The following is a 12,496-nucleotide window of genomic DNA, read 5'->3' on the forward strand; positions in this document are numbered from 1 at the left end:
TCGAAAGTTGGATCCGCTCCTGCTAGTAGACGACCAGTGATGGCAGACTCCTAATAGGTGGTATGATAATACCTCCGCCATTCTATATTGTGGAAACACGGGGCTCTCACTAATACCTAGTAGGTGTAGGTGCCTGTTCAGACCACAGTGGCGTGTCATGACCCCAACCAGGGATCTCAGGGCCCAGCGACTCCTTGATATCAACCATTTGGATGTTGCCTTGGCGTTACTTGGGGTTCCAATCAACTATTTGGCTTGTCTACATCGTTCCACCTTTCTCCACATCTCTGTGGTGCCTCTAAGAGCCCAGTCATTTAGAACGCTTGCAACCTGTCGGTTACTATGTGAGGTTCGGCAGTTATTGGGACCGTAGAAGATCCGAGGCTTGCCAATGCATCGGCGCGCTCAATTCCCGCGAACCCCATGAGCGCTGGCAACGACACCAGATTCACTTTTTTCTGTTCTGCTACTTTGCTCACGGCATCCCAGCAATCCTGAATCATTGTACTGCCCATCTTAACACTTGAGAGTGCCTTGTGTAACCACTGTCTTAACACTTGCCTGACTGTCGGAGTAGACGACACGCCTGCCCCAGACCATCTCTTATTGGGCGACCATAAGCCGTCGGTGTACTAACATTGCACCCCTTATCGGGCGGCCACTGTCCTAGTATTACAAACTTCTTTTGTTGGGATTTCCACCTTAAATTTCCGTTCAAATCTAAGTCCTCTGTCAGATGTGACCACCTTTAAAACGTTGACCACATACGATTGGAAGACCCCGACGCATGGCGGTCCCTATTTTTGAATGTCCTTGAGATGGGTGGTTGTCATGCCTTGTAGAGCTACATTCTATCCTCTGTAGCGCCGCAGCGGCCTCCCTACGTATCCACAGGGTTAGCTCAAGGAGGGGCTCAACGCTAAGGAGGTCAGGTCAGTCTTTGCAGACCCGCCAGTTTTCTTCTCCTTCTCCTGCTCCATCGCCGGGCCACCAGACCACGTAGCCAGAACAGAGCCTCGGTCTTATAGCGGCAGTGTACAACCACTTTATAACTTGTGGTTTTAGGCCCCAGTTTGCCCAATTTTAGGCCTCTCCCACGTGGGCAAGAGCTTTTCCGGACAACATTGGCGCCTTATATTCTTTAATTTTTCTAGTCATGGTAAGAGTAATGGTAATCCGGCACTGGTGCACGATCTTTCTATTATTCTACATGCAACCTGCATTCTCTCGCAGACAACTCCCAGAAACTTTCCCTTAACGAGGACTAGGCCGTCGTCCGCATAGGTGTCGTTGTAGAACCGCCCCAGAAGCTCGTCCGTAATCCGACACCACAGGCGGGGGAAAAGGCAGCTGCCTTGTGGACTCCCCTACCTCGATCTGCAGCCGGTCGCACCTTATCGCACTCCGGACCCAGTTTATTATTATCAAAAGATACTTCCTCTGTTAGGTACCTGTATATAATCTTTTCTAACGTTTTCATAAGAAAATACGTTAAACTTATGGGTCTGAATGATTTAGCCTCGGGGTAGTTAGTCCCTTTTACCGGGTTTCTGATTAAAGACGACTTCCGCTGACCGCCAATCATTAGGGACATATCCCATCGCCATCGCTGACCCTGAAGATCCTTTCCAGAAGCAGGAGTAAGATATCTAGGCTCGACTGCAGCCTTTTTGGAATTATCCCACCTGGATCTGCGGCTTTTATATGGAGAAAATTACGAAACCGTTCATCTGATAGTCATCACTGACTACTTTTTTGGCCGCGGTCCAGTAGCATTCGTTGGGACAGACCTTGACCTTCGAGCCCCCGGTGCCCCCGTCGCCTGGGAAGTGTTTCGCTAGAAGAAGTTGTATGGTCTCCTTTCTCGTTTCCGTCCAGGTGCTATCTTCCTTCTTAAGGGTTCTTATAATGTTTCACCTCTCAGGCGCTGAAGGACTTCATTCCACCACGGGACAGTAGAGGTTCCAACCACCCTAAGTTCACACGATTTCTAAAGGCTGATGTTATGGCATCATTTAGCCTTCTTACCACGGGTTGCTCTCTGGAGGTTATGTCACCTTCGATATCTTCGAAAATGCGCTCAAAGTGTCTTTTCATTCATGAGTTGATCACATATGTGTGGATGTGCCATAGGGCGTCTTTAAGTAAAAACTACCGATCGGCTTAAATAGCCAGATTTAATTGAAATATATCTTGCTAGCTTAGAAAGCCACATATTTATAAGATTTTCATACATTTTTGTTCATACTAACAAATTATTTATCATATCATTTAAGTAAGTATGTTTAGACAGCGGGTTTGCAACTGAATTTCGGGTATTGTTCTGCATTTGTTTATTATTAGAATTACAGTTAATAGTAAATTAAACGGTTTTCGAAAGCTGGACAAAAAACTGAACTCACATCAGCTGTTTGTTTATTTTAATTAAAAACTGGATTGATGCTACGGTTTACATGTAGGTTCATCACACACAGTATCGAGTCTTTTAATCAAAATAATCACCTAGTGTGAGCGAAGACTTTTGCTCAGGGAGACAGTTTAATTCACTATTAACTGTTACCAAGATTTGTGATATTTCCTTGATGTGCCTTGACCGATCTAAAACACAAAACTCAAGATATCGTCCTTTTTTTATATTAAAAATAGTCTTGAATATGACCCGAATAAGATGCCGAAACGTTTACAATGCCACGTACGTTTTGTAGATCGTATGAGGTAGGCCTGGGTAACTCAGTGAATTTTTAGGCGCTGGTGGTGCGCCAACTGAACGCACCGGCGCAGTAACTCAGTTCCGTTGTTGAGAAAACGTTTCTTAAACTATTAGTAAAAATGAGGTGACCTCTACTTAGTTGTTTGGATAAAGTGGTAAAACATTACTGAAAAAAATGTCGGAGATCTTTTTTTTAGATGTTACTATTCTAATCTCGGATCTGGTAAAGTTTAAATCCACTTTAATAAATGAGTTATGATTCATCGCTTAAGGAGTTCTAAATCATCAACTCAGAGAGCGGCAACAACTGAAAAACGCAACTCAACACAGTGTTACCCAGGCCTAGTATGAGGCATCTAAGGTGCCTTGTCCTAGATAATGACGAAAATAAGTAGGCAATTTAATAAAATATCTTACTGATCACATTATCGGTCAATGTCTTGGCAACCATGTAGGGTTTACAGGATCCGGACAAATCACAGCTGGTCATCATTATAGCTTTGCAGAGCTGTCGGTGATGTCTGTTTCCCCAGTCTAGTCCCTGATCATTGCTGATCTGCAGGAGCTTGATGCGAACTTTGAAATAGTTGGCCAAGTCCGTGGCAAGGATACAATGTTTCATTTCTGCGCTGATTTGCTGCCATAACTCAGTCGGAATATCGTAAAACGGAAAAGCCTAAAACCGTTTTAGCCAAGTTGGTACCTAGCGCTTATTCTAGAAATAGACCGAAGTTAGAACGCGCGATTACCACATTATATTGATCTGAGAGTCTTAGTCCTGACCTGAATTTTAAAATACATTTTGACGCAAGTAATGCCACAAATGCAAATTAAATACAGTCAGAAAGAGCGAGTAGAAATATCTTACTATACAGAAAAAAAAAATATATATATACAGGGTGAATCAAAATTGGCTTCATTCCTTTTAAGGAGTAATAACGGAGTACGAGAAAACTATTCAATTTTTTTTTCGATAATTTCTACAAGATTTTAACAATTGAAAATCGAATTTCAACCTTGTTAAACATTATTTTGAAATTTTTGATATCAAAAAAGTTCTCTTTTACAATTTTTTGATGTAAGGTCAAAGCGGCAATGATATTTTTTTGTCATCAATAGATAGTTACACGTGGATAGCACTTGTCAATAATACCAATAATTGGTCAAACCGTGACTTACTTCGAAGCTCCTTTCACGAATTTGCGGATATGCGATTAGTACCAGAGAAATGCCACAGTAACATAGCAGAAGTGATAAGAACTCACGCCAACAAAGGGCTAGAGATACTGGAGATTGTTCGGGTTCCAGACCCAGAGGAACAAGAATTGGAGATGCTTGCAGCTAGGACTGGGTAAATCAATGAATTTTTCGGGGTTGGCAAAGTGTTGCGCAAATGCAACGGCGCTACGTAACGTAACTCAGTTTCGTTGCTTGGAAATGTTGATGACTTTTTTCTTTATTTTAAAGGACATTAATAACAATATTTTTAAAATGTCTTCAAATTTCAGAATTTTTCAGTTTCAGCCAAGTTACTCTTTCTTCACTTAAAAATGCTGTCAATATTAGGTATTTTCAGTGAAAAATTATCGTACTATCAATATCGTCGTTTTGTAAAAAATGAAACAATTTTCTATAAAAAAACGAAAGTTTATAACAGATTATTTGGACATATACCTTCATCACCCTAAAGACTGTAGAATTTGTTAAAAATGTGGTTTTTTAGTTTTGACTAATTTTTTGGCTTTACTTTCTACTTAAAAACGCTCTATTTTGTAGAGTTTCACTTAAAAATGCTGACGATCTGGAGGACGTTTACGCGAAAAATTACAAGGTAAATTTATAGCTTTGTGAAAATTTTATAAAAACTTTTTTCAGTGTCGAATTCCGGACTTAAACTAAAATAAATTCCTACCGTTTTTTCCGGAAAACCATCAAGGTTTTCTCCAAAACCAATTAGAAAACTAAAAGTTTTTAATCCAAAACCCAAAAAGCATTTTTTTCTGGTGGTTTTCTTCTTTTTTGACAATAATAGGGTGGTTTCAGCCAAAAATTACTAAATTAATGTTGCTAGAAAATTCGCCTCATTCATGCCAGCATTTGCAGGGTACTTTAGAAAACTTTTTTACCGAAAGTAATTAGGACTATCTTGAAAAAACGACCACAAAGCAAAAGTCGCCGCCCTCATCGCTCTGAGGATTTCTAAAGTTCCTCTAAGTTTTCAGGTCATTCCAGTTTTGGCAAAGTTTCCATTAGGTAAGCAATTCTTTCTACGCAAAAATCGCATTATTTTTTAGTTTTACTTAAAATACTGGCAATGCTCAGGCATTTTCTGTGAAAGATTATAAGATACATTTTATTAGAACACTGCGCCTCCTTAACCGCTTTGCAAAAATGTTTAGAAAACTTTTTACAGCTTCGAATTATGGACAAAACTCTAATAATTATTAGTAGGTCCTTTTCCAAAAATATTTCCTCGAACTGAAAAAGCGAAAGTTTATAATCATTTATTTGGAAAACACTTGGAAACTGGAATTTCTTTACTTTTAGGTCAATATTTATAAACAACACTGTCTCTAAACAGAAAAACCGCGTTTTTCCTAACGTTTTCCTGTAAAATACTACTGAATCTTTTATGCAAAAAAATGAAGAGATCGATTTTATATAGAAAACATGTCGACTTTCTTTGGACTTAGTTCTGTTGCTGGGAAAATCTAGATTACTCTTTTTTAGTTGTTTTAACAAAGGAGTAAAACGTTACTCAGAAAAAATGTTAATAACCCTTTTTTAGATGTGAAAATTCTCGATCTCGGGTCTCGTAAAGCTTTAAGAAATGAATTATAACTCGTTAACCGATGAGTGAGAACTCGTTAATTCAGAGAGCGGCAACAACTCAATAGCGCAACTCGACACAGTGTTAGCCAGGCCTAATTGCAGCAGAGCCTTCCAGGGGCACTCAGAGCATTGCACAACAACTGACATTTTCCCAGGCTCCAAAGAAATACCGAGGAAGGGTGTGATTAAGATATTGACAAAAGCAAAGAGGAAAAAGACTTATTCTATGAAACACTACAGGAAGAAGTAAGGAAGATTCTAGTAACAGAGAAACTCGTTACAATGGGCGACCTAAACGCCAGAATTGGGAACAACATAATACCCGGAATAAATCATCGATTTAAGGAAGACCATCTTAACGGCAATGGTGAAGCATTTCTTCTGAAAGACTTCTGCACCCGCCACAATATGAGAATAAGCAGCAGCTTCTTCAGACATAAACCGCAACACAAAATTACCTGGCAAAATTCTCGAGGACAGTGCTCCACAATAGACTATATCATATCAAATAGAACCATACACCCAACTGAAGTATTAGAACCCAGAAGTCTAACTTCCGCCAACATGGGTTCTGACCATTTCTTAGTCGTGTGTACGTTCCGAATAAGAATACAAAAAAAGAACTCCTGCAAACATCAACAAGGAAAAATTCAATATAGAATCTATCAGAGACCCGACCACTAAAGAACTCTACAACGCCTATCTCAAAAAATTGAAATTAACTACATCACAGAGCAAAATGACGTAGAAAAGTGTGGGAATAAAGTGAATACAAATATCGCAAATGCAGCAACTGAAGCTATAGGCAAAAGAAAAATCTCTACAAATAACGCCTTCCGAAACAATGGTATACCACAGAAGCACTAGCAAAAGAAAAACGGATTGCCTACTTAGCATTCAGAAGCAATAGAACACCTAAAGTACGCAACCACTAAAATCAAACAAGAAACAGAGTCAACATAGAAATAAGAAATATCAAACGAAACTACTGGGAGCAATTCACCACAGAAATGGAACCCGACTTATATGGCGCGCAAAAGAAAATCTGGGAAATGCTGAGAAGAAGAAAACTCGACATTACAGAATACGGGCAAACACAACAAATAGACGAAGCAAAGTGGAAAGACTACTTTAAAAAATTATATGCCAGCGAAGAACAAGAAAGGCTCGAAGAAGAAAAGGCGGAAAATCCGGAACCGGTGGAAATATCAGTGGAAGTCACTAAAAAATTGCGAGATAGATTAAAATAGAAAGGCGCCTGGCTTAGATGACATACCAAATGAACTATTGAAAGAGGGCGGACCAGTACTAATGGCGAAACAAAACTGTTCAATAAAATTTTAACAACTAGAACAATCCCAAACGAATGGAAGAAAAGTATCATTATTCCGATATTCAAAAAAGGTGATAAGAAATCTCCTGAAAACTACAGAGGCATCATCTAGCTCATCATCACTACTAGCCTCAACTATGAAACTGTTCACAAACATTTTAGAATCAATTATCACCGAACCTTTAGTTATGTCAGAAGACCAACAATGTTTCAGAAAAAATACATCGACGCTGGACGCTATCTTTACAATCAGGCAATTGTCGAAAAAGCCATTGAGTACGGAAAACCCGCATTTATGTGCTTTATCGATCTCACCAAGGCCTTGGATCGAGTAAAATTGTTTGATGTTATCAACATTTTAAGGAGGAAACACATACCTGAAGCTATTATACGAACTATCAAGCAGTTAAACGTCAACACTTTGACTCACATCTTAAAGAACCAAAAACTGACAGAGGAAATTCCACCACCATCGGGAATTAGACAGGGAGATTCTCTAAGCCCCCAGCTGTTTAACATCATAAATGAGATGATAAGTCACGTCAAGAACTCGGGCAGAGCGTACAGACTTACTTACAACTGGCGAAATAAAAATCATTTGCTATGCCGACGACGCTGTAATCATAGCTGAAAGCGAGGATGACCTTCAAAGACTCTTGCACTATGTCAAAGCTATGGCCTACAACATTCAAATATCCACTACCAAAACAAAAACACAATCATCTCCTAAAGTGTGTCAAAGTACCTTTGAATCATTTCCTCGAAGGTTTACGGCATCGAATGAGGAAAACAGATATGGGACTTAACCATACTTACTTTGTAGATGAGCATGGCTACTTGAAAATGATGGTTCTCCAGAAATGATTCATCATACAGTTGAGACAACGTCTGTTCAGTTTTTTGTAAAAAATTGTTAGTGTATCCCCCATGATCTAAATCATGGCACACGCAGGCTATAATAAGAGCTTTTATCTGAAAAATCACCCATAAGTATAGACGTTCTTTACATAACGTAGCATATGCACCTCTACATTGGTAAATAAGGATTTATTTCGCAATAGAATGTTGTACATGCAATGTGCAACGTTAAAAGCATGTTCCCAGTTATGATAAGGGTTTGGTCGATAACACTTTCTAACAGTTAAGATAAATTCTTTTAGGGCATGTACATTGACTTCTTGAAATCCTACCACTGTTCTAATCATGTAGTAAACCATCTGTGGCATAATTGGTTCTTCATCGATAGAGACGTACCATCTGAAACTGGAAATGACAAAAATGATTACGAGATAATTTCTAACTTCGAAATGTATTACTCGCTGAATCCGCTGGGTATTGAAACTTCGGGATTTTTCGAAAAGTTTGAAATATCGTGCACACAAGGCTTTAGTTGCAAACTGAGAAGGTTCAAATTAGATTCATTTAAAAGGTCCTGAAAATGTTAGATTGATCATAATTTATATATTTTGTCAATGATGAGAATGCTCTATCTAACCGTACGATGCATTTTATCATTCAATTTGGCATAGTGCAAAGCAAGAGCACAGTAGACTGAAAATGTTTTGAATAAGTTCTCATCTGACGATGTAAACACCACTCCGTTCATCTTGTTAACTACTTGAACCACACCTGAAAAGTTAATGTAGATATGAAAAAGACAGTTGACTATATGCTCTCTATAGCCCTTTAAGTACATTTCATTGGTTATTATGATTAGACAAGAAACATTTGATTTTAATAATACAAACACTCAAAATAACAACAAAATAATACAGTTTGTATGTTTTCGCAGAAGACATATTTGACACAATCATTCTTCATAGGACTCTTTTGCTCTTTGCTGTAAACATGATAATTCAGCTAATTTGATAGCTCGAGTTGCTCGAGGCTCGTAAGGGCGCAGTCAAGTGAATTGGCTCGATTCATCACATGAGACCTTGTTCTGGGATAGATTTAAACCGTTTTTATTTTTGGTTTTTATTTATCAGTTTACAGCTTGTATTTTGTGAGAGAAAAATATTCTAAGCGCATTTGCATCTCACACGGGTAAACGAAACATAGACTTTTCATATCACCAACACTTTTTGTTAAATTATAAAAAGTAACAAGTTCTGTGCAGAATTTGTTCGATTTGTGTTTCTTCTTGGTCATCGAGGTATTGGGCAGCTTGGGCATAAGTTCTATTTGTCCTTTTTGGTTGGAACGTTGTGATAATGATGGGCACGGTGTGGAAATAATTTTCTTCTCTCAAATTGGCGAATATAATTTTTGTTACAGCTGTTTCAGCAGCTGTAGATTTCGCAGCCTCGGTAGTTTGCGCGGTGTTTACTCGAGCAGTTGGTGCATTTCACATTACCATCTCGCATTTTTCGAGGCAATTCGTCGTTAGATGACAGTCGGCATATTTGACGCATGGGGGTGTTTTACAGTAATTCTTGAGCCGGCATGCATAGTCGATCTTTTACGATGCGCCGGCCTCCCGACGTTCGCATGAAGGAAAATTTGGTTGCACAGTAGATCGGTTAGTAGCATTTAAATGTTGATCGGCGTTGAGGTGGGAATTTGTCGGAGAGGGGTGTAGGCATCTCTGAGTGATCGTCAAAGCTATTTTGTGAGCGAAGCTGAAAATTCTTAACTTCTCGTTTTTTTTATACTATTTTCTTTATTTCCATATGGCGTTCCAGTGCCGACTTTTAAAATGACTTCAACAGCCAACTAAAAGCACTGCTGAACTTTTACCTGAAAATTAATACTATCACCGCAAAAGCGGACGGCGCGATATTGCGCATGCTCATTCTATGGGAGACGAACAACTTTACATCAAAAACTCGTTGCCTTTGCGTCGACGGCGGCACGCTCGGCTATCCGCCAAAACATTGCCCGGCAAAGTGCCGACGATCGACTATGCATACCGGCCTTGGTGTGTCCGAAGTCTCGAAAATGATTGCATTTGCATGATGATTCTTGTTATTCGTGGTGGCTCAAATTTGACTATTTTATGTCCCAGTAGGGTCGTGGGCCATCTTTGTTGTTCATGTTCGTTTTTAAACCTTTAAATCATATTGGAATATTAAGCTTTATAATTTTGTGTTTTATATTGTAAACATCAGTCACTACGTGTCCACGGGTCCGTAGTTCCTTGATGATGTACTCTGGATTAGTGAACGGGTGCATTCCTTTTAGTACTGTTCTGTAAGTTTTCTCGGACTTTGGTTTACATGTGTGGTAGGTATTTGGTTCCTTTTTCATCTAGAATTTCAATCAGGATAGAAAAGTGTTCTGGGTTTGTTAGTTGGATTTTCAACGTTTCCGAGCCAATAGTTTTGATCGCATAATATTCTATGTTATGCTCTTGGAGTACCTACTTGGTGAATATTATCAGTGTATTGGACGTTGTACACAGTTATTGGTGGAGGCTGGAGAGGTTTAACGAAGGTTAGATCGTCTTCGGTATTGTCTTCTACATCTGGTTCCAAATCACCAAAAGTCTTGATGGTTGGTTTACACCAATTAGTTTGCTTAGCCAGTAGTCTGTGAGTCTTGGCTGATTTTTACTGTGAAACTCCTCGGGGCTGCGCATGCGCTTTGAATAACTTGCAGTCTTCCAACATTTCGGTGATTTCTGATGATTGTGGTGTTAATTGCATGGGTTAAGGCCGGTATGCATAGTCGATCTCTTACAATATGCCGGCCTCCCGATATTTGCCGAAGGCAATTTTGGGTGCACAACCGATCGGTTGAGCATCTGACGCACGCTCATTTTAATGTTGTTTGGCGATGCTGTGGGAATTTGTCGGAGAGGGGTGTAGGCAACTCCGAACTATCGCCAAAACTATTTTGCGAGAGAAAAAAGAATTCCCAACTTCTCGGTTTTTAAATATTATTTTTGTTTTAAATATATAGATAACGATCTCGATGTATTGTGCAGTGTTAATCGGGATAATTCGGACTTAAAATTAAATTTGATTTACGTACCACAAAGGTACGTAAAGAAAATACCAACAAGTTGTGAGTTTGATAATATTGGTGTATTCGAGTATGCGAGTATTCGATTATTCGAGTATTCGCTTGAGAATATTCGAGTGAGTGAGAATATTCGAGTAATGACTAGACATAATTGTCTGTTATTGTAAAATAAAGAGTTTGATTCCGAGCCCTAGTTTCCACCATAAATATGTCTTTTCTTAAATAAAATAGTTATTTTGCTAGATTTTCCACGATTGATATAGTAAATTTCCGGGTTAAAAATCTGATGATTTTGATGAAATTTGAAGAACTCAGCTGGGATATTCACATCAGACCACGAGATGATCACGCAATTTGGTCATATAATTGACGTCTTTTTTAGGAGCTTACTCATAAATTACGTTTTTTGTCAGGTTCGGCGCTGGATGAGAGGAACATTTTTGTGCGTTAGTAACTTGGCTTTTGGGTTCAAAGCTGCAAATAGAAGTTTCTCAGACTCGCAAAACTGTTACCGACACAAATCGAAGCACCTGAGTGTCAGAGGTCGATTCGGAAGCTCGCCACAGATTCTATAAGAAATAAAACTGCTAATAAATATTTTTGGAGGCCAGTTCGACATTTCAAGTTTCCACCTAAAACACTGTAGATATACCTATGATTCGTAGTTAGCGACGGAAATAATTGATAACTATAATAAAGCTAGGAAACAAGGATTGCATATGTACTGTAAAAATGACAAACCTAAAATAATTTTTTCCAGGCTAACTATAGGCATGCAAAGAATAGATCGTGTGATAAATCCCGTTCTTTTTTCAACTTCAGTAAAAAACCGGGGATCGTTATATGCATCCCTCAAATTGACTGTTACTCCGGTTCTGGCTACTAATCCTGGAATACTACGGTCTTTGGCTAGACGTACTTTAATATTTTTTTTGCGCATAGTTGTTCCTTCCGAGCCATCAATTCCTTCGTCAAATACTTCTGCTGTCATATCGCTACTCTCTGGATCTATTATGAAAAATGATCCACGCTCAGCTCCTAGTGTTGCTTTGGCAAATTTCTACAAAAAGCAATTAATAAACTTTATTAAAATCTAACTTAAAGAATAATTTAGTTAGCCATGGACACAAATTAATATGAGTCTCTTGTGCGTGATGGCTGGATATGTTTCAGTAAATATCCAATAAATTGAAAAAATAAAATTATATTTAATAGGACTTAATGCTTTTTGAAAGTATTAATATCTGGCCTGTATTACACGTATTGGATAAATTCATTATTCTACCATAGAGAGAAAAGTAAAAAATGGAGAATAAAGAAAGCAACAATGGAAAAGATTAAACGATGTCAAAGGAAAATGAAAAGTGCTATGCTTGGAGCGAGATTACAAAACCGAATAAGAAACGAACATATAAGACAGAAAACAACCCACATAGCAAAATGATATTCCCAGAATATTCCTGGAACACTCATGTGATGGACATGCATATTCCTGGGACATACATGAGTTACATTATGAACATTCCATGTATGTCCCAGGAATCTGTCAGAGTTAATACACTGAATGTAGCTTATGCGAAAATTTTTCGTGTGTGGTTTTCTCACTGGATCTGGAGATCTGGAGATCTGGTGATCTCTAGCATCTTCAATGCTTC

At 38.7% G+C, this 12,496-nt stretch overlaps 1 protein-coding gene across 1 annotated transcript; it reads right to left on the reverse strand.

Moving 5' to 3' along the window:
• Window positions 1-3,093: 3,093 nt before the first annotated feature.
• LOC125504718 (cAMP and cAMP-inhibited cGMP 3',5'-cyclic phosphodiesterase 10A-like) lies at window positions 3,094-11,920 on the reverse strand. Its single transcript, XM_048667104.1, has 6 exons — window positions 11,583-11,920; window positions 8,371-8,504; window positions 8,192-8,307; window positions 7,901-8,138; window positions 7,692-7,847; window positions 3,094-3,386 (listed from the first exon to the last, which is right to left on the reverse strand). The coding sequence occupies exons 1-6, from the start codon at window positions 11,830-11,832 to the stop codon at window positions 3,111-3,113; spliced, it is 1,170 nt and encodes a 389-aa protein (XP_048523061.1). The 5' UTR covers window positions 11,833-11,920; the 3' UTR covers window positions 3,094-3,110.
• Between the last annotated feature and the right edge of the window lie 576 nt (window positions 11,921-12,496).

Source organism: Dendroctonus ponderosae, unplaced genomic scaffold, assembly GCF_020466585.1.
Source record: "Dendroctonus ponderosae isolate FM_Combo_2020 unplaced genomic scaffold, Dpon_F_20191213v2 Dpon_F_20191213_551, whole genome shotgun sequence".
Lineage (NCBI taxonomy): Eukaryota > Metazoa > Arthropoda > Insecta > Coleoptera > Curculionidae > Dendroctonus > Dendroctonus ponderosae.

Bases quoted from the DNA above. Each gene is read 5' to 3' on its own strand.
- LOC125504718 (XM_048667104.1), bottom strand. From the start codon at position 11,832: ATGACAGCAGAAGTATTTGACGAAGGAATTGATGGCTCGGAAGGAACA. The intron at 8,139-8,191 runs GTAATACATTTC...TGTCATTTCCAG, and splicing joins ATACCCAGCGGATTCAGCGA to TTTCAGATGGTACGTCTCTA. The intron at 7,848-7,900 runs GTGCATATGCTA...GTGATTTTTCAG, and splicing joins CCTTATTTACCAATGTAGAG to ATAAAAGCTCTTATTATAGC.